Source organism: Lampetra planeri, chromosome 3, assembly GCF_965212315.1.
Source record: "Lampetra planeri chromosome 3, kcLamPlan1.2.h2, whole genome shotgun sequence".
Classification (NCBI taxonomy): domain Eukaryota; kingdom Metazoa; phylum Chordata; class Hyperoartia; order Petromyzontiformes; family Petromyzontidae; genus Lampetra; species Lampetra planeri.
In genome coordinates this window covers 5,004,892-5,030,433 of record NC_136109.1, presented here as the reverse complement: position 1 = coordinate 5,030,433, position 25,542 = coordinate 5,004,892, and the positions used below count along the sequence as shown (strand labels likewise).

The 25,542-nt window shown below is 51.0% G+C and overlaps 1 protein-coding gene across 2 annotated transcripts in view; it reads left to right on the top strand.

The window, feature by feature from the left end:
* The window catches only part of LOC144736793 (uncharacterized), an 870,278-nt gene that overhangs the window by 393,517 nt on the left and 451,219 nt on the right, over positions 1 to 25,542 (top strand). The window contains exon 2 of one of the 2 annotated variants that reach the window (XM_078619441.1): positions 4,751 to 4,836. The exons of the other annotated variant lie outside the window; for it this stretch is intronic. Coding sequence (XP_078475567.1) covers positions 4,751 to 4,836 — 86 coding nt within the window. The remainder of the gene's footprint in view (positions 1 to 4,750; positions 4,837 to 25,542) is intronic. 2 annotated transcript variants of the gene reach the window in all.

The following is a 25,542-nucleotide window of genomic DNA, read 5'->3' as shown; positions in this document are numbered from 1 at the left end:
CACAGTGAGCACTGACACACAGTGAGTACTGACACAGTGAGTACTGACACACAGTGAGTACTGACACACAGTGAGCACTGACACACAGTGAGTACTGACACACAGTGAGTACTGACACAGTGAGTACTGACACACAGTGAGCACTGACACACAGTGAGTACTGACACACAGTGAGTACTGACACAGTGAGCACTGACACACAGTGAGTACTGACACACAGTGAGCACTGACAGTGAGTACTGACACACAGTGAGTACTGACACAGTGAGTACTGACACACAGTGAGTACTGACACAGTGAGTACTGACACACAGTGAGTACTGACACACAGTGAGTACTGACACAGTGAGTACTGACACAGTGAGCACTGACACACAGTGAGTACTGACACACAGTGAGCACTGACACAGTGAGTACTGACACACAGTGAGTACTGACACACAGTGAGCACTGACACAGTGAGTACTGACACACAGTGAGTACTGACACACAGTGAGTACTGACACACAGTGAGTACTGACACACAGTGAGCACTGACACAGTGAGTACTGACACACAGTGAGTACTGACACACAGTGAGTACTGACACAGTGAGTACTGACACACAGTGAGTACTGACACACAGTGAGTACTGACACACAGTGAGCACTGACACAGTGAGTACTGACACACAGTGAGTACTGACACACAGTGAGCACTGACACAGTGAGTACTGACACACAGTGAGTACTGACACACAGTGAGTACTGACACATTGAGCACTGACACAGTGAGTACTGACACACAGTGAGTACTGACACACAGTGAGTACTGACACAGTGAGCACTGACACACAGTGAGTACTGACACAGTGAGCACTGACACACAGTGAGTACTGACACACAGTGAGTACTGACACAGTGAGTACTGACACACAGTGAGCACTGACACACAGTGAGTACTGACACACAGTGAGTACTGACACAGTGAGTACTGACACAGTGAGCACTGACACACAGTGAGTACTGACACACAGTGAGCACTGACAGTGAGTACTGACACACAGTGAGTACTGACACAGTGAGTACTGACACACAGTGAGTACTGACACAGTGAGTACTGACACACAGTGAGTACTGACACACAGTGAGTACTGACACAGTGAGCACTGACACACAGTGAGTACTGACACACAGTGAGCACTGACACAGTGAGTACTGACACACAGTGAGTACTGACACACAGTGAGCACTGACACAGTGAGTACTGACACACAGTGAGTACTGACACACAGTGAGTACTGACACACAGTGAGTACTGACACACAGTGAGCACTGACACACAGTGAGTACTGACACACAGTGAGCACTGACACAGTGAGTACTGACACACAGTGAGTACTGACACACAGTGAGCACTGACACAGTGAGTACTGACACACAGTGAGTACTGACACACAGTGAGTACTGACACATTGAGCACTGACACAGTGAGTACTGACACACAGTGAGTACTGACACACAGTGAGTACTGACACAGTGAGCACTGACACACTGAGTACTGACACACAGTGAGTACTGACACACAGTGAGTACTGACACACAGTGAGTACTGACACACAGTGAGTACTGACACACAGTGAGCACTGACACAGTGAGTACTGACACAGTGAGTACTGACACAGTGAGCACTGACACAGTGAGCACTGACACACAGTGAGTACTGACACAGTGAGTACTGACACACAGTGAGTACTGACACACAGCGAGTAGTGGCACACAGCGAGTGGTGACACACAGCGAGTGGTGACACACAGCGAGTAGTGGCACACAGCGAGTGGTGACACACACAGCGAGTGGTGACACACAGCGAGTAGTGACACACAGCGAGTAGTGACACACAGCGAGTAGTGACACACAGCGAGTAGTGACACAGACAGCGAGTAGTGACACACAGCGAGTAGTGACACAGCGAGTAGTGACACACATCGAGTAGAGACACACAGCGAGTAGTGACACACAGCGAGTAGTGACACACAGCGAGTAGTGACACACAGCGAGTAGTGACACACACAGCGAGTAGTGACACACAGCGAGTAGTGACACACACAGCGAGTAGTGACACACACAGCGAGTAGTGACACACAGCGAGTAGTGACACACAGCGAGTAGTGACACACAGCGAGCGTAGCAGTCGTAGTAGTCGGTGCGAGTGAGCGGCGCGTGCGTCGTAGTCACCGGTAGCGGCGTGGCGCACGCAGCGCGCTGCCTGGAGCAGTGACACCACGTGGTGGTGGTGGTGCTCACGTGAGCAGTGACACCACGTGGTGATGCTGCTCACGTGAGCAGTGACACCACGTGGTGGTTGTGGTGGCCTCGTCACCACTGCGCAGCGCAGGGGCTGCCGCGGTGCACTTGGAACGACCACTGGGGAATGATCCTCACAACAACAACCACTCACAACAACAACCACTCACAACAACAACAACCACTCACAACAACAACCACTCACAACAACCACTCACCACAACAACCACTCACCACAACAACCACTCACAACAACAACCACTCACAACAACCACTCACAACAACAACCACTCACAACAACAATCACTCACAACAACAACCACTCACAACAACAACAATCTCTCAACAAACACTCAACGACTCGTCTCACTCTGCCGATCCACTCTCTCCCTCCTACTCGACTCGCCTTCACCACTGCAGCTCACCCCTCCCATCTCATTCAGCCCCCCTCCTCCAACGCTTCTTCTCCCCTCCCTCTTACTCAGCCACTCACCACCCCTCACTCACCACCCCCTCACCCGCTACCTCACTCACCGTGCAGTGTCCACTCACTCATCTCCACTTTCTCTTCATTCGTGGACGTTCATGGACACGCAACCAAAAACAAAGATCCCCCGTGTAGCCTCAACAGGCCAACGGTAACATCCACTCACAACAATAACCACTCACAACGGCAATTCACAACAAGTCATCACAACAACAACCAATCACAACAACAATAACCACTCACTACAACAATAACCACTCCCAACAACAACCACTCCCAACAACAATAACCACTCACTACAACAAATACTCACAACAACAAACAACCAATAACGACAGCAATTCACAACAACAACCACCCAGTACAACAACAACCACCCACTTTAACAACAACCACTCACAACAACCACCCACAACACCAACCACTCACAACCACCCACAACAACACCACAACCACTCACAACAACAACCACTCGCAACAACAACCACTCACAACAATAACCACTCACGACAAAAACAACCAATCACAACTACTCACTACAACAACAAACACTTCTCACAACAACAGCCAATCACAACAACCACTCACAATGATAAAAGCCACCACTCACAACAACAAGAACTCGTAACATGTCACAATAACAACTCACACCAACAACCACTCACAACACCCACTCACAACAACAGGCACTCATAACATCTCACAACACTACAACCACTCACAACAACCACTACCTAACTACTATAACCACCACTACAACCACTACCACAACCACCACTACCTAACTACTATAACCACCACTACAACCACTACCACAACCACCACTACCTAACTACTATAACTACCACTACAACCACTACCACAACCACCATTACCTAACTACTATAACTACCACTACAACCACTACCACAACCACCACTACCTCACTACTATAACCACCACTACAACCACTACCACCATTACCTAACTACTATAACTACCACTACAACCACTACCACAACCACCACTACCTAACTACTATAACTACCACTACAACCACTACCACAACCACCACTACCTAACTACTATAACCACCACTACAACCACTACCACAACCACCATTACCTAACTACTATAACTACCACTACAACCACTACCACCACTACCACCACTACCTAACTACTATAACTACCACTACAACCACCATCACCAACAGCAGCCGCGTGCCGGGCCGGGCTCCGCTGGCGAGGCACAGGGAGCGGGCCAAGTTGAGGGGGTGAGGGGGGTGAGGGGCGCCCAGACAGAGAGAGGCGCCCAGCGCTGCGACCACGGGGAGGAGGAGGTGGTGAGGGTGGTGGTGGTGAGGGTGGTGGTGGTGAGGGTCGTGGTGGTGAGGGTCGTGGTGGTGAGGGTCGTGGTGGTGAGGGTCGTGGTGGTGAGGGTCGTGGTGGTGAGGGTCGTGGTGGTCAGGGTCGTGGTGGTCAGGGTCGTGGTGGTCAGGGTCGTGGTGGTCAGGGTCGTGGTGGTCAGGGTCGTGGTGGTCAGGGTCGTGGTGGTCAGGGTCGTGGTGGTCAGGGTCGTGGTGGTCAGGGTCGTGGTGGTCAGGGTCGTGGTGGTCAGGGTCGTGGTGGTCAGGGTCGTGGTGGTCAGGGTCGTGGTGGTCAGGGTCGTGGTGGTCAGGGTCGTGGTGGTCAGGGTCGTGGTGGTCAGGGTCGTGGTGGTCAGGGTCGTGGTGGTCAGGGTCGTGGTGGTCAGGGTGGTGAGAGAGCGCGGCCTGGGGGTCGAGTTGACGGAGCAGCGGGTGAGGGGTTGGACAGCAGCAGGCGGTGACGACGGGGAGGCGACAGTACACGTGGTGTGTGTGTACATGGTGTGTGTGTACATGTTGTGTGTGTGTACGTGGTGTGTGTGTACACGATGTGTGTGCGCGCGCACACGGTATGTGTGTGGTGGAGTGGAGGGATCTCTGAGTCTGATTCTCCTCTCTCTCTGGTCACAGTGACGACCTTCGTGGACTGTGGAGGCCTCAAGTTCCTGCTGAGCCTGCTCAAGCACCACGCCTGCCAGGGCCTCATGCTGCGCTTTGTGAGTCACGCGAAGAGGGGAGTGTGAGAGACAGAGAGAGTTAGAGAGAGAGGGTTATAGACATGACTGCACGTTATTAACGTCCTAACAGACGAACCTTACAGCTCACAATGAGGGAGACAGACTTAGAAGACAAATACCCACGTCGAGTGGGAGCATCCTCAGGGTGTCTTGTCGAGGTGCTTGTAGAATCGCCAGTGTGAGTCCTGCCGGATCAGCTGTTTGTGCACTCTGTGTACATTCTTGTGTTTCTGCTTCTGCTGCGTGTGCCGTGTTGTTGTTCGCGTCTCGCGTAGCAAGTCCGTGCTGCGCCGTGCGATGTTGCCGTGTCGTGTGTGCACTGAGCGTCTCACCCGCCTCTACTACGAGTTGTCACTTGGGGGTCGCGACTTCAGCTGCGGCAGCGATCTCGCGTGCGGTCCCTTCTGCCTCCTCCTCCTCCTCTATCCGCTCCTCCTGCTCTGGCGCGATGATCTTCAGCCGCGTGCCAATCTGGCGGAGCCGTAGACACGAGGCCACGTGGCAGTGCAGAGTGGCGCGCCGTCTCACACAGTGGAGACGCTCGCACCGGGGGCACCACCATGCTGGTGGCCTGCTGCTGCTGGACGTTTCGAGAGAGAGGCAGAGAGAGTTGGAGAGTGAGTTAGAGAACGAGGTAGAGAGAGAGAGGTAGCGAGTGGGTGAGTTCGTGACAGGGTATCACTGTACCACTGTCTGTGTGTGAGAGTTGTGTGGAGCGGTAGTGCAGTGGCTAGCGCACTGCACTACGAACCCGGCGACCCGGGTTCAAGTCCCACTCACGGCCAACACCAGTGACGATTATAGAAGCCGCTCCTGGGCCTCCCCTAGGTTGACTCAGCCTCAAAATAGCAGCTGGTGCAGAGTGTGAACATCGCCACTAGGGGGACAAAGGCGACCGGGTGTGGTGCTGGTCAATCGCCTCCTCGTGTGCCGTGCCGGCACTCATAGTTGCTCGCTTACAGCACTTGCCACGACAATACGTTAAGACTATACAGGGGATCTTTGTCTTTGTATGTATGAGGGTGTGGGTGAGTGTGTGAGAGTGTGTGAGAGTTGGCACAGTAGGGGGCACAGATGGTGCATCTGCCACTCGCCAGTCAAGCCGGCGAGCCTTCGACAGTGGACGTGGCCTTAGGGTGCACCTCGCCTGGCACCAGCACCGTAGTGACGTCACCGCCACTTAGCGGCGACTGGCGGCTGTTGTTGTGCGAGAGTGGGGATGTGTGAGTAGGGATGTGTGAGTAGAACAGAGAGGGTGTAAGAGTGAGAATGAGTGAGTTGGTGTGAGTGAGTGAGGTAGTGTGAATTTGTGAGTGAATGAGGGAGCACGAGTGATGGTGAGTGGGACTGAGGGTGAGAGAGGGGTGAGTGTGAGTGAGTTAGTGAGCAAGTGTGAGAGTGTTGTGAGTGATTAAGAGAGCGTGAATGAGAGGATGTGAGTGTGTGAGTGGTGGTGAGTGTGAATTGGTGAGTGAGTGTGAGTGGTGGTGAGTGTGAGTGGTGGTGAGTGTGAGTAGGGGTGAGTGGTGGTGAGTGTGAGTGGTGGTCAGTGTGAGTGGTGGTGAGTGTGAGTGGTGGTGAGTGTGAGTGAGTGTGGTGCCGTGCTGGCCTCCATCGGTGCTCACGCACAGCGCCTGCCCTCACAGTCTGTTCAGGCTACACGGGGGATCTTGTTGTCGTGAGGGAGAGTGAGGGAATAACTGAGTGTGTGATAGTGACTGTGTCTGTATGGGTATGAGTGTGTGTGTGTATTTAAGAGTGAGGAGCGGTGGTGCAGCGGTTAGCTCACTGCACCACGAACCCAGGGATCCCGGTTTGATTCCCGCTCACGGCCAACGCCAGTGACGATTATCTGAACCGGTCCTGGGCCTCCTCTAGGTCCACTCAGCCTCAAACGAGTGTCCGGTGCGGTGTGTAAACATCACCACAAGGGAGACAAAGGCGACCGGGGATGATGCCGGCCACCCACCACCTCGTGCGCCGTGCCGGCCTTCATAGGCGCCGCTCGCTAACAGCTCTTGCCCCGACAGCCTGCTAAGGCTATCCGGGCGACCTTTGTCTTTGTTGGTGAGCGTGCGGGTGAGAGGGAGCGAGGCAGAGTGACAGTGAGTGACAGTGAGTGAGTGACAGTGAGTGACAGTGAGTGAGTGACAGTGAGTGAGTGACAGTGAGTGACAGTGAGTGACAGTGAGTGAGTGACAGTGAGTGACAGTGAGTGAGTGACAGTGAGTGAGTGACAGTGAGTGGCAGTGAGTGACAGTGAGTGAGTAACAGTGAGTGGCAGTGAGTGACAGTGAGTGACAGTGAGTGAGTGACAGTGAGTGACAGTGAGTGAGTAACAGTGAGTGACAGTGAGTGAGTGACAGTGAGTGAGTGACAGTGAGTGACAGTGAGTGACAGTGAGTGAGTGATAGTGAGTGACAGTGAGTGAGTGACAGTGAGTGGCAGTGAGTGACAGTGAGTGAGTGACAGTGAGTGAGTGACAGTGAGTGGCAGTGAGTGGCAGTGAGTGAGTGACAGTGAGTGAGTGACAGTGAGTGACAGTGAGTGAGTAACAGTGAGTGACAGTGAATGAGTGACAGTGAGTGACTGAGTGAGTGACAGTGAGTGAGTGGCAGTGAGTGAGTAACAGTGAGTGAGTGACAGTGAGTGACAGTGAGTAACAGTGAGTGACAGTGAATGAGTGACAGTGAGTGACTGAGTGAGTGGCAGTGAGTGGCAGTGAGTGAGTGACAGTGAGTGACAGTGAGTGGCAGTGAGTGGCAGTGAGTGGCAGTGAGTGAGTGACAGTGAGTGACAGTGAGTGGCAGTGAGTGACAGTGAGTGAGTGACAGTGAGTGGCAGTGAGTGGCAGTGAGTGACAGTGAGTGAGTGACAGTGAGTGGCAGTGAGTGGCAGTGAGTGAGTGACAGTGAGTGACAGTGAGTGAGTGACAGTGAGTGACAGTGAGTGGCAGTGAGTGAGTGACAGTGAGTGGCAGTGAGTGGCAGTGAGTGAGTGGCAGTGAGTGAGTGGCAGTGAGTGACCGTGAGTGACAGTGAGTGACAGTGAGTGAGTGACAGTGAGTGACAGTGAGTGGCAGTGAGTGAGTGACAGTGAGTGAGTGACAGTGAGTGAGTGACAGTGAGGGAGTGACAGTGACAGTGAGTGGCAGTGAGTGACAGTGAGTGAGTGACTGTGAGTGAGTGACAGTGAGTGAGTGACAGTGAGTGACAGCGAGTGACAGTGAGTGACGGTGAGTGAGTCACAGTGAGTGACAGTGAGTGACAGTGAGCGAGTGGCAGTGAGTGAGTGACAGTGAGTGAGTGACAGTGAGTGACAGTGAGTGAGTGACAGTGAGTGACAGTGAGTGAGTGACAGTGAGTGACAGTGAGTGGCAGTGAGTGGCAGTGAGTGAGTGACAGTGAGTGAGTGACAGGGAGTGACAGTGAGTGAATGACAGTGAGTAAATGACAGTGAGTGAGTGACAGGGAGTGAGTGACAGTGAGTGAGTCACAGTGAGTGACAGTGAGTGAGTGACAGTGAGTGAAAGTGAGTGACAGTGAGTGAGTGACAGGGAGTGACAGGGAGTGAGTGACAGTGAATGAGTGACAGTGAGTGACAGTGAATGAGTGACAGTGAGTGAGTCACAGTGAGTGAGTCACAGTGAGTGAGTCACAGTGAGTCACAGTGAGTGACAGTGAGTGAGTGACAGTAAGTGAGTGACAGTGAGTGACTGAGTGAGTGACAGGGAGTGAGTGACAGTGAGTGACAGTGAGTGACTGAGTGACAGTGAGTGAGTGAGTGACAGTGAGCGAGTTACAGTGAGTGACAGTGAGTGAGTGACAGTGAGCGAGTGACAGTGAGTGACAGTGAGTGAGTGACAGTGACAGTGAGTGAGCAACAGTGAGTGACAGTGAGTGAGTGACAGTGAGTGAGCGACAGTGAGTGACAGTGAGTGACAGTGACAGTGAGTGACAGTAAGTGAGTGACAGTGAGTGACTGAGTGAGTGACAGGGAGTGAGTGACAGTGAGTGACAGTGAGTGAGTGAGTGATAGTGAGCGAGTTACAGTGAGTGACAGTGAGTGAGTGACAGTGAGCGAGTGACAGTGAGTGACAGTGAGTGAGTGACAGTGACAGTGAGTGAGCAACAGTGAGTGACAGTGAGTGAGTGACAGTGAGTGAGTGACAGTGAGTGACAGTGAGTGAGTGACAGTGACAGTGAGTGAGCAACAGTGAGTGACAGTGAGTGAGTGACAGTGAGTGAGCGACAGTGAGTGACAGTGAGTGAGTGACAGTGACAGTGAATGAGCAACAGTGACAGTGAGTGAGTGACAGCGAGTGACAGTGACAGTGAGTGACAGTGAGTGAGTGACAGTGAGTGAGCGACAGGGAGTGAGTGACAGGGAGTGACAGTGAGCGAGTGACAGTGAGTGACAGTGACAGTGAGTGACAGTGAGTGAGTGACAGTGAGTGAGCGACAGGGAGTGAGTGACAGGGAGTGACAGTGAGCGAGTGACAGTGAGTGACAGTGACAGTGAGCGACAGTGAGTGAGTGACAGTGAGTGAGCGACAGGGAGTGACAGTGAGCGAGTGACAGTGAGTGACAGTGAGTGGCAGTGAGTGAGTGACAGTGAGTGACAGTGAGGGAGTGACAGTGACAGTGAGTGGCAGTGAGTGAGTGACAGTGAGTGACAGTGAGGGAGTGACAGTGACAGTGAGTGGCAGTGAGTGAGTGACAGTGAGTGAGTGGCAGTGAGTGACAGTGAGTGAGTGACTGAGTGAGTGACAGTGAGTGACAGTGAGTGAGTGACAGTGAGTGACAGTGAGTGTGTGACTGTGAGTGACAGTGAGTGAGTGACAGCGAGTGACAGTGAGTGAGTGACAGTGAGTGACGGAGAGTGAGTAACAGTGAGTGACAGTGAATGAGTGACAGTGAGTGACTGAGTGAGTGACAGTGAGTGAGTGGCAGTGAGTGGCAGTGAGTGGCAGTGAGTGAGTGACAGTGAGTGACAGTGAGTGAGTAACAGTGAATAACAGTGAGTGACAGTGAATGAGTGACAGTGAGTGACTGAGTGAGTGACAGTGAGTGAGTGGCAGTGAGTGGCAGTGAGTGGCAGTGAGTGAGTAACAGTGAGTGATTGACAGTGAGTGACAGTGAGCGAGTAACAGTGAGTAACAGTGAGTGACAGTGAATGAGTGACAGTGAGTGACGGTCAGTGAGTGGCAGTGAGTGGCAGTGAGTGAGTGACAGTGAGTGGCAGTGAGTGAGTGGCAGTGAGTGAGTGACAGTGAGTGACCGTGAGTGACAGTGAGTGAGTGAGTGAGTGGCAGTGAGTGAGTGACAGTGAGTGAGTGACAGTGAGTGACAGTGAGTGGCAGTGAGTGAGTGACAGTGAGTGAGTGAGTGACTGAGTGAGTGGCAGTGAGTGAGTGACAGTGAGTGACAGTGAGTGAGTGACAGTGAGTGAGTGATTGACAGTGAGGGACCGTGAGTGACTGAGTGAGTGACCGTGAGTGAATGACTGAGTGAGTTACAGTGAGTGAGTGACTGTGAGTGACTGTGAGTGACTGTGAGTGAGTGACTATGAGTGACAGTGAGTGACAGTGAGTGAGTGACAGTGAGTGACAGTGAGTGAGTGACAGTGAGTGACAGTGAGTGAGTGGCAGTGAGTGACAGTGAGTGAGTGACAGTGAGGGATTGGCAGTGAGTGACAGTGAGTGAGTGAGTGACAGTGACAGTGAGTGGCAGTGAGTGAGTGACAGTGAGTGAGTGGCAGTGAGTGACAGTGAGTGACGGTGAGTGAGTCACAGTGAGTGACAGTGAGTGGCAGTGAGTGAGTGACAGTGAGTGAGTGAGTGACTGAGTGAGTGGCAGTGAGTGAGTGACAGTGAGTAAGTGGCAGTGAGTGACAGTGAGTGGCAGTGAGTGAGTGGCAGTGAGTGACAGTGAGTGAGTGACTGTGAGTGAGTGACAGTGAGTGACAGTGAGTGAGTGACAGTGAGTGACAGTGAGTGATTGTGAGTGAGTGACAGTGAGTGAGTGACAGCGAGTGACAGTGAGTGATGGTGAGTGAGTCACAGTGAGTGACAGTGAGTGACAGTGAGTGAGTGACAGTGAGTGAGCGACAGTGAGTGAGCGACAGTGAGTGACAGTGAGTGACAGTGAGTGACAGTGAGTGAGTGACAGTGAGTGACAGTGAGTGACAGTGAGTGAGTGACAGTGAGTGACAGTGAGTGAGTGACAGTGAGCGAGTGACAGTGAGTGACAGTGAGTGAGTGACAGTGAGTGAGCAACAGTGAGTGACAGTGAGTGAGTGACAGTGAGTGAGCGACAGTAAGTGACAGTGAGTGAGTGACAGTAACAGTGAGTGAGCAACAGTGACAGTGAGTGAGTGACAGTGAGTGAGTGACAGTGAGTGAGTGACAGTGAGTGAGTGAGCAACAGTGACAGTGAGTGAGTGACAGCGAGTGACAGTGACAGTGAGTGACAGTGACAGTGAGTGACAGTGAGTGAGTGACAGTGAGTGAGCGACAGTGAGTGACAGTGAGCGAGTGACAGTGAGTGACAGTGAGTGGCAGTGAGTGAGTGACAGTGAGTGAGTGACAGTGAGTGAGTGAGCAACAGTGACAGTGAGTGAGTGACAGCGAGTGACAGTGACAGTGAGTGACAGTGACAGTGAGTGACAGTGAGTGAGTGACAGTGAGTGAGCGACAGGGAGTGACAGTGAGCGAGTGACAGTGAGTGACAGTGAGTGAGTGACAGTGAGTGACAGTGAGTGCGTGACTGTGAGTGACAGTGAGTGAGTGACAGCGAGTGAGTAACAGTGAGTGACAGTGAATGAGTGACAGTGAGTGACTGAGTGAGTGACAGTGAGTGAGTGGCAGTGAGTGGCAGTGAGTGGCAGTGAGTGAGTAACAGTGAGTGATTGACAGTGAGTGACAGTGAGCGAGTAACAGTGAGTAACAGTGAGTGACAGTGAATGAGTGACAGTGAGTGACGGTCAGTGAGTGGCAGTGAGTGGCAGTGAGTGAGTGACAGTGAGTGGCAGTGAGTGAGTGGCAGTGAGTGAGTGACAGTGAGTGACCGTGAGTGACAGTGAGTGAGTGAGTGAGTGGCAGTGAGTGAGTGACAGTGAGTGAGTGACAGTGAGTGACAGTGAGTGGCAGTGAGTGAGTGACAGTGAGTGAGTGAGTGACTGAGTGAGTGGCAGTGAGTGAGTGACAGTGAGTGACAGTGAGTGAGTGACAGTGAGTGAGTGATTGACAGTGAGGGACCGTGAGTGACTGAGTGAGTGACCGTGAGTGAATGACTGAGTGAGTTACAGTGAGTGAGTGACTGTGAGTGACTGTGAGTGACTGTGAGTGAGTGACTATGAGTGACAGTGAGTGACAGTGAGTGAGTGACAGTGAGTGACAGTGAGTGAGTGACAGTGAGTGACAGTGAGTGAGTGGCAGTGAGTGACAGTGAGTGAGTGACAGTGAGGGATTGGCAGTGAGTGACAGTGAGTGAGTGAGTGAGTGACAGTGACAGTGAGTGGCAGTGAGTGAGTGACAGTGAGTGAGTGGCAGTGAGTGACAGTGAGTGACGGTGAGTGAGTCACAGTGAGTGACAGTGAGTGGCAGTGAGTGAGTGACAGTGAGTGAGTGAGTGACTGAGTGAGTGGCAGTGAGTGAGTGACAGTGAGTAAGTGGCAGTGAGTGACAGTGAGTGGCAGTGAGTGAGTGGCAGTGAGTGACAGTGAGTGAGTGACTGTGAGTGAGTGACAGTGAGTGACAGTGAGTGAGTGACAGTGAGTGACAGTGAGTGATTGTGAGTGAGTGACAGTGAGTGAGTGACAGCGAGTGACAGTGAGTGATGGTGAGTGAGTCACAGTGAGTGACAGTGAGTGACAGTGAGTGAGTGACAGTGAGTGAGCGACAGTGAGTGAGCGACAGTGAGTGACAGTGAGTGACAGTGAGTGACAGTGAGTGAGTGACAGTGAGTGACAGTGAGTGACAGTGAGTGAGTGACAGTGAGTGACAGTGAGTGAGTGACAGTGAGCGAGTGACAGTGAGTGACAGTGAGTGAGTGACAGTGAGTGAGCAACAGTGAGTGACAGTGAGTGAGTGACAGTGAGTGAGCGACAGTAAGTGACAGTGAGTGAGTGACAGTAACAGTGAGTGAGCAACAGTGACAGTGAGTGAGTGACAGTGAGTGAGTGACAGTGAGTGAGTGACAGTGAGTGAGTGAGCAACAGTGACAGTGAGTGAGTGACAGCGAGTGACAGTGACAGTGAGTGACAGTGACAGTGAGTGACAGTGAGTGAGTGACAGTGAGTGAGCGACAGTGAGTGACAGTGAGCGAGTGACAGTGAGTGACAGTGAGTGGCAGTGAGTGAGTGACAGTGAGTGAGTGACAGTGAGTGAGTGAGCAACAGTGACAGTGAGTGAGTGACAGCGAGTGACAGTGACAGTGAGTGACAGTGACAGTGAGTGACAGTGAGTGAGTGACAGTGAGTGAGCGACAGGGAGTGACAGTGAGCGAGTGACAGTGAGTGACAGTGAGTGAGTGACAGTGAGTGACAGTGAGTGCGTGACTGTGAGTGACTGAGTGAGTGACAGTGAGTGAGTGGCAGTGAGTGGCAGTGAGTGGCAGTGAGTGAGTAACAGTGAGTGATTGACAGTGAGTGACAGTGAGCGAGTAACAGTGAGTAACAGTGAGTGACAGTGAATGAGTGACAGTGAGTGACGGTCAGTGAGTGGCAGTGAGTGGCAGTGAGTGAGTGACAGTGAGTGACAGTGAGTGAGTGACAGTGAGTGACAGTGAGTGGCAGTGAGTGAGTGGCAGTGAGTGAGTGACAGTGAGTGAGCGACAGTGAGTGAGTGACAGTGAATGACAGTGAGTGAGTGACAGTGAGTGAGTGAGTGAGCGACAGTGACAGTGAGTGAGTGACAGTGAATGACAGTGAGTGAGTGACAGTGAGTGAGTGAGTGAGCGACAGTGACAGTGAGTGAGTGACAGTGAGTGAACGACAGTGACAGTGAGTGACAGTGAGTGAGTGACAGTGAGTGACAGTGATTGACAGTGAGTGAGTGACAGTGAGTGAGTGACAGTGAGTGAGTGACTGTGAGTGACAGTGAGTGAGTGACAGTGAGTGAGTGACTGTGAGTGACAGTGAGTGAGTGACAGTGAGTGAGTGACTGTGAGTGACAGTGAGTGAGTGACAGTGAGTGAGTGACTGTGAGTGAGTGACTGAGTGACAGTGATTGAGTGACAGTGAGTGAGTGACAGTGATTGACAGTGAGTGACAGTGAGTGAGTGACAGTGAGTGAGTGACTGTGAGTGACTGTGAGTGAGTGACTGTGAGTGACAGTGAGTGAGTGACAGAGTGAGTGACAGAGTGAGTGACAGCAAGTGAGTGACTGCGAGTGAGTGACTGAGTGACTGTGAGTGAGTGACTGAGTGACAGTGAGTGAATGACAGTGAGTGACAGTGAGTGAATGACAGTGAGTGACAGTGAGTGAGTGACAGTGAGTGAGTGAGTGACAGTGAATGACAGTGAGTGAGTGACAGTGAGTGAGTGACTGTGAGTGACTGTGAGTGAGTGAGTGAGTGACAGTGAGTGAGTGACAGTGAGTGAGTGACTTTGAGTGACAGTGAGTGACAGTGAGTGAGTGACAGTGAGTGAGTGACTGTGAGTGACAGTGAGTGAGTGACAGTGAGTGAGTGACAGTGAGTAAGTGACAGTGAGTGACAGTGAGTGAGTGACAGTGAGTGAGTGACAGTGAGTGACAGTGAGTGAGTGACAGTGAGTGACAGTGAGTGAGTGGCAGTGAGTGAATGACTGTGAGTGACAGTGAGTGACAGTGAGTGAGTGACCGTGAGTGAGTGACAGTGAGTGACAGTGAGTGAGTGACAGTGAGGGACAGAGTGAGTGACAGTGAGTGACAGTGAGTGAGTGACAGTCAGTGAGTGACAGTGAGTGAGTGACAGTGAGGGACAGAGTGAGTGACAGTGAGTGACAGTGAGTGAGTGACAGTGAGTGAGTGACAGTGAGTGACAGTGAGTGAGTGACAGAGAGTGAATGATGGTGAGTGAGTGACAGTGAGGGACAGAGTGAATGACAGTGAGGGACAGAGTGAGTGACAGTGAGTGACAGTGAGTGACAGTGAGTGAGTGACAGTCAGTGAGTGACAGTGAGTGAGTGACAGTGAGGGACAGAGTGAGTGACAGTGAGTGACAGTGAGTGAGTGACAGTGAGTGAGTGACAGTGAGTGACAGTGAGTGAGTGACAGAGAGTGAGTGATGGTGAATGAGTGACGGTTAGTGACAGTGAGTGAGTGACAGTGAGTAAGTGACAGTGAGTGAGTGACAGTGAATGAGTGAGTGACAGTGAGGGAGTGACAGACAGTGAGTGACAGACAGTGAGTGACAGTGAGTGAGTGACAGACAGTGAGTGACATTGAGTGAGTGACAGACAGTGAGTGAGTGACAGTGAGTGACTGTGAGTGAGTGACTGTGAGTGACTGTGAGTGAGTAACTGTGAGTGAGTGAGTGACAGTGAGTGACAGTGAGTGACAGAGAGTGAGTGACAGTGAGTGAGTGACAGTGAGTGAGTGACAGTGAGTGAGTGACTGTGAGTGACAGTGAGTGAGTGACAGTGAGTGATAGTGAGTGACAGTGAGTGATAGTGAGTGACAGTGAGTGAGTGACAGTGAGTGACCGTGAGTGACAGTGAGTGAGTGACAGTGAGTGAGTGACTGTGAGTGACTGTGAGTGACAGTGAGTGAGTGACAGTGAGTGACAGTGAGTGAGTGACAGTGAGTTAGTGACAGTGAGTGACAGTGAGTGAGTGACAGAGAGTGAGTGATGGTGAGTGAGTGACAGTGAGGGACAGAGTGAATGACTGAGTGAGTGACAGTGAGTGAGTGACAGTGAGTGAGTGACAGTGAGTGACAGTGAGTGAGTGACAGTGAGTGAGTGACAGTGAGGGACAGAGTGAATGACTGAGTGATAGTGAGTGAGTGACAGTGAGTGACAGTGAGTGAGTGACAGAGAGTGAGTGACGGTTAGTGACAGTGAGTGAGTGACAGTGAGTGAGTGAGTGACAGTGAGTGAGTGACAGGGAATGAGTGAGTAACAGTGAGTGAGTGACAGTGAGTGACAGTGAGTGAGTGACAGACAGTGAGTGACGTTGAGTGAGTGACAGACAGTGAGTGACAGTGAGTGAGTGACAGTGAGTGACTGTGAGTGAGTGACTGTGAGTGACTGTGAGTGAGTAACTGTGAGTGAGTGAGTGACAGTGAGTGACAGTGAGTGAGTGACAGTGAGTGAGTGAGTGAGTGACAGTGAGTGATAGTGAGTGACAGTGAGTGATAGCGAGTGAGTGACAGTGAGTGACTGTGAGTGAGTGAGTGACTGTGAGTGACAGTGAGTGACTGTGAGTGAGTGAGTGACTGTGAGTGACTGTGAGTGAGTAACTGTGAGTGAGTGCGTGACAGTGAGTGACAGTGAGTGAGTGACAGTGAGTGAGTGACAGTGAGTAAGTGACAGTGAGTGACAGTGAGTGAGTGACAGTGAGTGAGTGACAGTGAGTGACAGTGAGTGAGTGGCAGTGAGTGAATGACTGTGAGTGACAGTGAGTGACAGTGAGTGAGTGACCGTGAGTGAGTGACAGTGAGTGACAGTGAGTGAGTGACAGTGAGGGACAGAGTGAGTGACAGTGAGTGACAGTGAGTGAGTGACAGTCAGTGAGTTACAGTGAGTGAGTGACAGTGAGGGACAGAGTGAGTGACAGTGAGTGACAGTGAGTGAGTGACAGTGAGTGAGTGACAGTGAGTGACAGTGAGTGAGTGACAGAGAGTGAATGATGGTGAGTGAGTGACAGTGAGGGACAGAGTGAATGACAGTGAGGGACAGAGTGAGTGACAGTGAGTGACAGTGAGTGACAGTGAGTGAGTGACAGTCAGTGAGTGACAGTGAGTGAGTGACAGTGAGGGACAGAGTGAGTGACAGTGAGTGACAGTGAGTGAGTGACAGTGAGTGAGTGACAGTGAGTGACAGTGAGTGAGTGACAGAGAGTGAGTGATGGTGAATGAGTGACGGTTAGTGACAGTGAGTGAGTGACAGTGAGTAAGTGACAGTGAGTGAGTGACAGTGAATGAGTGAGTGACAGTGAGGGAGTGACAGACAGTGAGTGACAGACAGTGAGTGACAGTGAGTGAGTGACAGACAGTGAGTGACATTGAGTGAGTGACAGACAGTGAGTGAGTGACAGTGAGTGACTGTGAGTGAGTGACTGTGAGTGACTGTGAGTGAGTAACTGTGAGTGAGTGAGTGACAGTGAGTGACAGTGAGTGACAGAGAGTGAGTGACAGTGAGTGAGTGACAGTGAGTGAGTGACTGTGAGTGACAGTGAGTGAGTGACAGTGAGTGATAGTGAGTGACAGTGAGTGATAGTGAGTGACAGTGAGTGAGTGACAGTGAGTGACCGTGAGTGACAGTGAGTGAGTGACAGTGAGTGAGTGACTGTGAGTGACTGTGAGTGACAGTGAGTGACAGTGAGTGAGTGACAGAGAGTGAGTGATGGTGAGTGAGTGACAGTGAGGGACAGAGTGAATGACTGAGTGAGTGAAAGTGAGTGAGTGACAGTGAGTGAGTGACAGTGAGTGACAGTGAGTGAGTGACAGTGAGTGAGTGACAGTGAGGGACAGAGTGAATGACTGAGTGATAGTGAGTGAGTGACAGTGAGTGACAGTGAGTGAGTGACAGAGAGTGAGTGACGGTTAGTGACAGTGAGTGAGTGACAGTGAGTGAGTGAGTGACAGTGAGGGAGTGACAGGGAATGAGTGAGTAACAGTGAGTGAGTGACAGTGAGTGACAGTGAGTGAGTGACAGACAGTGAGTGACGTTGAGTGAGTGACAGACAGTGAGTGACAGTGAGTGAGTGACAGTGAGTGACTGTGAGTGAGTGACTGTGAGTGACTGTGAGTGAGTAACTGTGAGTGAGTGAGTGACAGTGAGTGACAGTGAGTGAGTGACAGTGAGTGAGTGAGTGACAGTGAGTGAGTGACAGTGAGTGATAGTGAGTGACAGTGAGTGATAGTGAGTGAGTGACAGTGAGTGACTGTGAGTGAGTGACTGTGAGTGACTGTGAGTGAGTAACTGTGAGTGAGTGCGTGACAGTGAGTGACAGTGAGTGAGTGACAGTGAGTGAGTGACAGTGAGTGAGTGAGTGAGTGACAGTGAGTCAGTGACAGTGAGTGATAGTGAGTGACAGTGAGTGATAGTGAGTGACAGTGAGTGACAGTGAGTGAGTGACAGTGAGTGACCGTGAGTGACAGTGAGTGAGTGACTGTGAGTGACAGTGAGTGACTGTGAGTGAGTGACAGTGAGTGACAGTGAGTGACTGTGAGTGAGTGACTGTGAGTGACAGTGAGTGAGTGACATAGTGAGTGACAGAGTGAGTGACAGCAAGTGAGTGACTGCGAGTGAGTGACTGAGTGACTGTGAGTGAGTGAGTGAGTGAGTGACAGTGAGTGATTAACAGTGAGTGACAGTGAGTGAATGACAGTGAGTGACAGTGAGTGAGTGACAGTGAGTGACAGTGAGTGAGTGACAGTGAGTGAGTGAGTGACAGTGAGTAACAGTGATTGAGTGACAGTGAGTGAGTGAGTGACAGTGAGTGACAGTGAGTGAGTGACTGTGAGTGACTGTGAGTGACAGTGAGTGACAGTGAGTGAGTGACAGTGAGTGACAGAGTGAGTGACAGTGAGTGACAGTGAGTGAGTGACAGTGAGTGACTGTGAGTGAGTGACTGTGAGTGACAGTGAGTGAGTGACAGTGAGTGACAGTGAGTGAGTGACAGTGAGTGAGCGACAGTGAGTGACAGTGAGTGAGTGACAGTGAGTGACAGTGAGTGAGTGGCAGTGAGTGAGTGACAGTGAATGACAGTGAGTGAGTGACAGTGAGTGAGTGACAGTGAGTGACAGTGAGTGAGTGACAGTGAGTGACAGTGAGTGAGTGGCAGTGAGTGAGTGACAGTGAGTGACAGTGAGTGAGTGACAGTGAGTGAGTGGCAGTGAGTGACAGTGAGTGAATGATTGAGTGAGTGAGTGACAGTGAGTGAGTGACAGTGAGTGACAGTGAGTGAGTGACTGTGAGTGACAGTGAGTGACAGTGAGTGAGTGACAGTGAGTGACAGTGAGTGAGTGACAGAGAGCGAGTGACAGTGAGTGAGTGACAGTGAGTGACAGTGAGTGAGTGACAGAGAGCGAGTGACAGTGAGTGAGTGACTGTGAGTGACTGTGAGTGACAGTGAGTGAGTGACAGTGAGTGACAGTGAGTGAGTGACAGTGAGTGACAGTGAGTGAGTGACTGTGAGTGACTGTGAGTGACAGTGAGTGAATGACAGTGAGTGACTGTGAGTGACTGACTGTGAGTGAGTGACTGAGTGACAGTGAGTGAGTGACAGTGAGTGAGTGACTTTGAGTGACAGTGAGTGAGTGACAGTGAGTGACAGTGAGTGAGTGACTGTGAGTGACAGTGAGTGACAGTGAGTGAGTGACAGTGAGTGACAGTGAGTGAGTGACAGTTAGTGAGTGACTGAGTGAGTGACAGTGAGTGACAGTGAGTGAGTGACAGTGAGTGAGTGACTGAGTGAGTGACAGTGAGTGAGTGACAGTGAGTGAGTGACAGTGAGTGACAATATACAAACACAGACATAATTTCAACCTTGATGATGGTTACAAACTGAGTAATCATTGGAAAGATGTGATTAACCATGCAAAAAAGATTTAACTACACTTATTTGCCAATCTTATTTGACAGACAACTATTACATACAGGTTTACCATGTTTAGTGGTTTTCTTCTTGTCACAGGTTGAGTCACAAACCGTACCTCTCCATAACAAAGGCTCACCCTCTTAAGCCTCACCTTACCATATTAATAAAAAGTGTGCTGTACTTGGCCCTTACCCCCCCCTTCTCCAACCATTATATAAACGGAGTGGTTGCTCCTGCAATCTCTCATTTACTTGATACAGCTGTCGTGGCTGTGACGGTTCCACCTGAAGACGGAAGCTTGTGTTGCCTCCGAAACGTCGTGATTTTTATTTTATTTTACTTTTATTAATTTTAATGTTTTACCTCCGTGACTTTACCGAAAAAACCTAAGAATATGAATAGTGACAGTGAGTGAGTGGCAGTGAGTGAGTGACAGTGAGTGACAGTGAGTGAGTGGCAGTGAGTGGCAGTGAGTTTCAGTGAGTGACAGTGAGTGAGTGACCGTGAATGAGTGACAGTGAGTGACCGTAAGTGAGTGATAGTGAGTGACAGTGAGTGACAGTGAGTGAGTGACAGTGAGTGAGTGATTGACAGTGAGGGACCGTGAGTGACTGAGTGAGTGACCGTGAGTGAATGACTGAGTGAGTTACAGTGAGTGAGTGACTGTGAGTGACTGTGAGTGACTGTGAGTGAGTGACTATGAGTGACAGTGAGTGACAGTGAGTGAGTGACAGTGAGTGACAGTGAGTGAGTGACAGTGAGTGACAGTGAGTGAGTGACAGTGAGTGACAGTGAGTGAGTGACAGTGAGTGACAGAGTGAGTGACAGTGAGTGAGTGACAGTGAGTGACAGTGAGTGAGTGACAGTGAGTGACAGTGAGTGAGTGGCAGTGAGTGACAGTGAGTGAGTGACAGTGAGTGACAGAGTGAGTGACGGTGAGTGACAGTGAGTGAGTGACAACGAGTGAGTGAGTGACAGTGAGTGACAGTGAGTGAGTGAGTGAGTGACAGTGAGTGACAGTGAGTGACCGTGAGTGAGTGACAACGAGTGAGTGAGTGACAGTGAGTGACAGTGAGTGAGTGAGTGACAGTGAGTGACAGTGAGTGACCGTGAGTGAGTGACAGTGAGTGACAGTGAGTGAGTGACTGTGAGTGACAGTGAGTGACAGTGAGTGAGTGACAGTGAGTGAGTGACAGTAAGTGACATAGTGAGTGACAGAGTGATTTACAGAGTGAGTGACAGTGAGTGAGTGACAGTGAGTGAGTGACTGTGAGTGACAGTGAGTGAGTGATTGACAGTGAGGGACCGTGAGTGACTGAGTGAGTGACCGTGAGTGAATGACTGAGTGAGTTACAGTGAGTGAGTGACTGTGAGTGACTGTGAGTGACTGTGAGTGAGTGACTATGAGTGACAGTGAGTGACAGTGAGTGAGTGACAGTGAGTGACAGTGAGTGAGTGACAGTGAGTGACAGTGAGTGAGTGACAGTGAGTGACAGTGAGTGAGTGACAGTGAGTGACAGAGTGAGTGACAGTGAGTGAGTGACAGTGAGTGACAGTGAGTGAGTGACAGTGAGTGACAGTGAGTGAGTGGCAGTGAGTGACAGTGAGTGAGTGACAGTGAGTGACAGAGTGAGTGACGGTGAGTGACAGTGAGTGAGTGACAACGAGTGAGTGAGTGACAGTGAGTGACAGTGAGTGAGTGAGTGAGTGACAGTGAGTGACAGTGAGTGACCGTGAGTGAGTGACAACGAGTGAGTGAGTGACAGTGAGTGACAGTGAGTGAGTGAGTGACAGTGAGTGACAGTGAGTGACCGTGAGTGAGTGACAGTGAGTGACAGTGAGTGAGTGACTGTGAGTGACAGTGAGTGACAGTGAGTGAGTGACAGTGAGTGAGTGACAGTAAGTGACATAGTGAGTGACAGAGTGATTTACAGAGTGAGTGACAGTGAGTGAGTGACAGTGAGTGAGTGACTGTGAGTGACAGTGAGTGAGTGACAGTGAGTGGCAGTGAGTGAGTGACCGTGAATGACAGTGAGTGAGTGACAGTGAGTGAGTGACAGTGAATGACAGTGAGTGAGTGACAGTGAATGACAGTGAGTGAGTGACTGTGTAACTGTGAGTGAGTGACAGTGAGTGACAGTGAGTGAGTGGCAGTGAGTGACAGTGAGTGAGTGGCAGTGAGTGACAGTGAGTGACAGTGAATGAGTGACAGTGAGTGACCGTGAGTGAGTGACCGTGAGTGAGTGACAGTGAGTGACAGTGAGTGAGTGACGAGTGAGTGAGTGACAGTGAGTGACAGTGAGTGAGTGAGTGACAGTGAGTGACAGTGAGTGACCGTGAGTGAGTGACAGTGAGTGACAGTGAGTGAGTGACTGTGAGTGAGTGACAACGAGTGAGTGAGTGACAGTGAGTGACAGTGAGTGAGTGACAGTGAGTGACAGAGTGAGTGACAGCGAGTGACAGTGAGTGAGTGACAACGAGTGAGTGAGTGACAGTGAGTGACAGTGAGTGAGTGAGTGAGTGACAGTGAGTGACAGTGAGTGACCGTGAGTGAGTGACAGTGAGTGACAGTGAGTGAGTGACTGTGAGTGACAGTGAGTGAGTGACAGTGAGTGAGTGACAGTGAGTGACAGTGAGTGAGTGACAGTGAGTGACAGTGAGTGACTGTGAGTGACTGTGAGTGAGTGAGTGTGAGTGACTGTGAGTGAGTGAGTGTGAGTGACAGTGAGTGACTGTGAGTGAGTGACTGTGAGTGACAGTGAGTGACAGTGAGTGAGTGACAGTGAGTGACATAGTGAGTGACAGTGATTTACAGAGTGAGTGACAGTGAGTGAGTGACAGTGAGTGAGTGACTGTGAGTGACAGTGAGTGAGTGACTGTGAGTGACAGTGAGTGAGTGACAGTGAGTGGCAGTGAGTGAGTGACCGTTAATGACAGTGAGTGAGTGACAGTGAGTGAGTGACAGTGAGTGTGTGACTGTGTAACTGTGAGTGAGTGACAGTGAGTGAGTGACATTGAATGACAGTGAGTGAGTGACAGTGAATGACAGTGAGTGAGTGACTGTGTAACTGTGAGTGAGTGACAGTGAGTGACAGTGAGTGAGTGGCAGTGAGTGACAGTGAGTGAGTGGCAGTGAGTGACAGTGAGTGACAGTGAATGAGTGACAGTGAGTGACCGTGAGTGAGTGACAGTGAGTGAGTGACTGTGAGTGAGTGACAGTGAGTGAGTGACAGTGAGTGAGTGACAGTCAGTGAGTGACAGTGAGTTAGTGACAGTGAGTGAGTGATTGACAGTGAGGGACCGTGAGTGAATGACTGAGTGAGTTACAGTGAGTGAGTGACAGTGAGTGACAGTGAGTGAGTGACAGAGAGTGAGTCATGGTGAGTGAGTGACGGTGAGTGACAGTGAGTGAGTGACAGTGAATGAGTGAGTGACAGTGAATGAGTGAGTGACAGAGAGTGAGTGATGGTGAGTGAGTGACGGTGAGTTACAGTGAGTGAGTGACAGTGAGTGAGTGACAGTGAATGAGTGAGTGACAGAGAGTGAGTGATGTGAGTGAGTGAGTGACAGTGAGTTACAGTTAGTGAGTGACAGTGAGTGATAGTGAGTGAGTGACAGTGAGTGAGTGATAGAGAGTGAGTGACAGTGAATGAGTGAGTGACAGTGAGTGAGTGAGTGACAGTGAATGAGTGACAGTGAGTGACAGTGAGTGAGTGACAGTGAGTGACAGTGAGTGAGTGACAGTGAATGATAGTGAGTGACAGTGAGTGAGTGACAGCGAGTGACAGTGAGTGAGTGCAACGAGTGAGTGAGTGACAGTGAGTGACAGTGAGTGAGTGAGTGACAGTGAGTGACCGTGAGTGAGTGACAGTGAGTGACAGTGAGTGAGTGACAGTGAGTGACTGTGAGTGACTGTGAGTGAGTGACTGTGAGTGACAGTGAGTGAGTGACTGTGAGTGAGTGACTGAGTGACAGTGAGTGAGTGACAGTGAGTGACAGTGAGTGACAGTGAGTGACAGAGTGAGTGACAGAGTGAGTGACAGTAAGTGAGTGACAGTGAGTGACAGAGTGAGTGACAGTGAGTGAGTGACAGCGAGTGACAGTGAGTGAGTGACAACGAGTGAGTGAGTGACAGTGAGTGACAGTGAGTGACAACGAGTGAGTGACTGAGTGACAGTGAGTGACAGTGAGTGACAGTGAGTGAGTGACAGTGAGTGACAGTGAGTGACATAGTGAGTGACAGTGAGTGACAGAGTGATTGACAGCGAGTGACAGTGAGTGAGTGACAACGAGTGAGTGAGTGACAGTGAGTGAGTGAGTGACAGTGAGTGAGTGACAACGAGTGAGTGAGTGACAGCGAGTGACAGTGAGTGAGTGAGTGACAGTGAGTGACAACGAGTGAGTGAGTGACAGTGAGTGACAGTGAGTGAGTGACAGTGAGTGACAGTGAGTGACAGTGAGTGAGTGACTGTGAGTGACTGAGTGACAGTGAGTGAGTGACAGTGAGTGACATAGTGAGTGACAGAGTGAGTGACAGAGTGAGTGACAGTGAGTGACTGTGAGTGACAGTGATTGAGTGACAGTGAGTGGCAGTGAGAGTGAGTGAGTAGCAGTTAGTGAGTGACAGTGGGTGACAGAGTGAGTGACAGTGAGTGAGTGACAGTGAGTGAGTGGCAGTGAGTGACAGTGAGTGAATGAGTGAGTGAGTGACAGTGAGTGAGTGACAGTTAGTGACAGTGAGTGAGTGACCGTGAGTGAGTGACAGTGAGTGACAGTCGGTGAGTGACAGTGAGTGAGTGACAGTACGTGACAGTGAGTGACAGTGAGTGAGTGACTGAGTGAGTGAGTGAGTGACAGTGAGTGACAGTGAGTGACAGTGAGTGAGTGACAGTGAGTGACAGAGAGTGAGTGACAGTGAGTGACAGTGAGTGAGTGACAGCGAGTGACAGTGAGTGAGTGACAACGAGTGAGTGAGTGACAGTGAGTGACAGTGAGTGACAACGAGTGAGTGACTGAGTGACAGTGAGTGACAGTGAGTGACAGTGAGTGAGTGACAGTGAGTGACAGTGAGTGACATAGTGAGTGACAGTGAGTGACAGAGTGATTGACAGCGAGTGACAGTGAGTGAGTGACAACGAGTGAGTGAGTGACAGTGAGTGAGTGAGTGACAGTGAGTGAGTGACAACGAGTGAGTGAGTGACAGCGAGTGACAGTGAGTGAGTGAGTGACAGTGAGTGACAACGAGTGAGTGAGTGACAGTGAGTGACAGTGAGTGAGTGACAGTGAGTGACAGTGAGTGACAGTGAGTGAGTGACTGTGAGTGACTGAGTGACAGTGAGTGAGTGACAGTGAGTGACATAGTGAGTGACAGAGTGAGTGACAGAGTGAGTGACAGTGAGTGACTGTGAGTGACAGTGATTGAGTGACAGTGAGTGGCAGTGAGAGTGAGTGAGTAGCAGTTAGTGAGTGACAGTGGGTGACAGAGTGAGTGACAGTGAGTGAGTGACAGTGAGTGAGTGGCAGTGAGTGACAGTGAGTGAATGAGTGAGTGAGTGACAGTGAGTGAGTGACAGTTAGTGACAGTGAGTGAGTGACCGTGAGTGAGTGACAGTGAGTGACAGTCGGTGAGTGACAGTGAGTGAGTGACAGTACGTGACAGTGAGTGACAGTGAGTGAGTGACTGAGTGAGTGAGTGAGTGACAGTGAGTGAGTGACAGTGAGTGACAGTGAGTGACAGTGAGTGAGTGACAGTGAGTGACAGAGAGTGAGTGACAGTGAGTGACAGTGAGTGAGTGACTGAGTGAGTGAGTGAGTGACAGTGAGTGAGTGACAGAGAGTGAGTGACAGTGAGTGACAGTGAGTGAGTGACAGTCGGTGAGTGACAGTGAGTGAGTGACAGTAAGTGACAGTGAGTGACAGTGAGTGAGTGACTGAGTG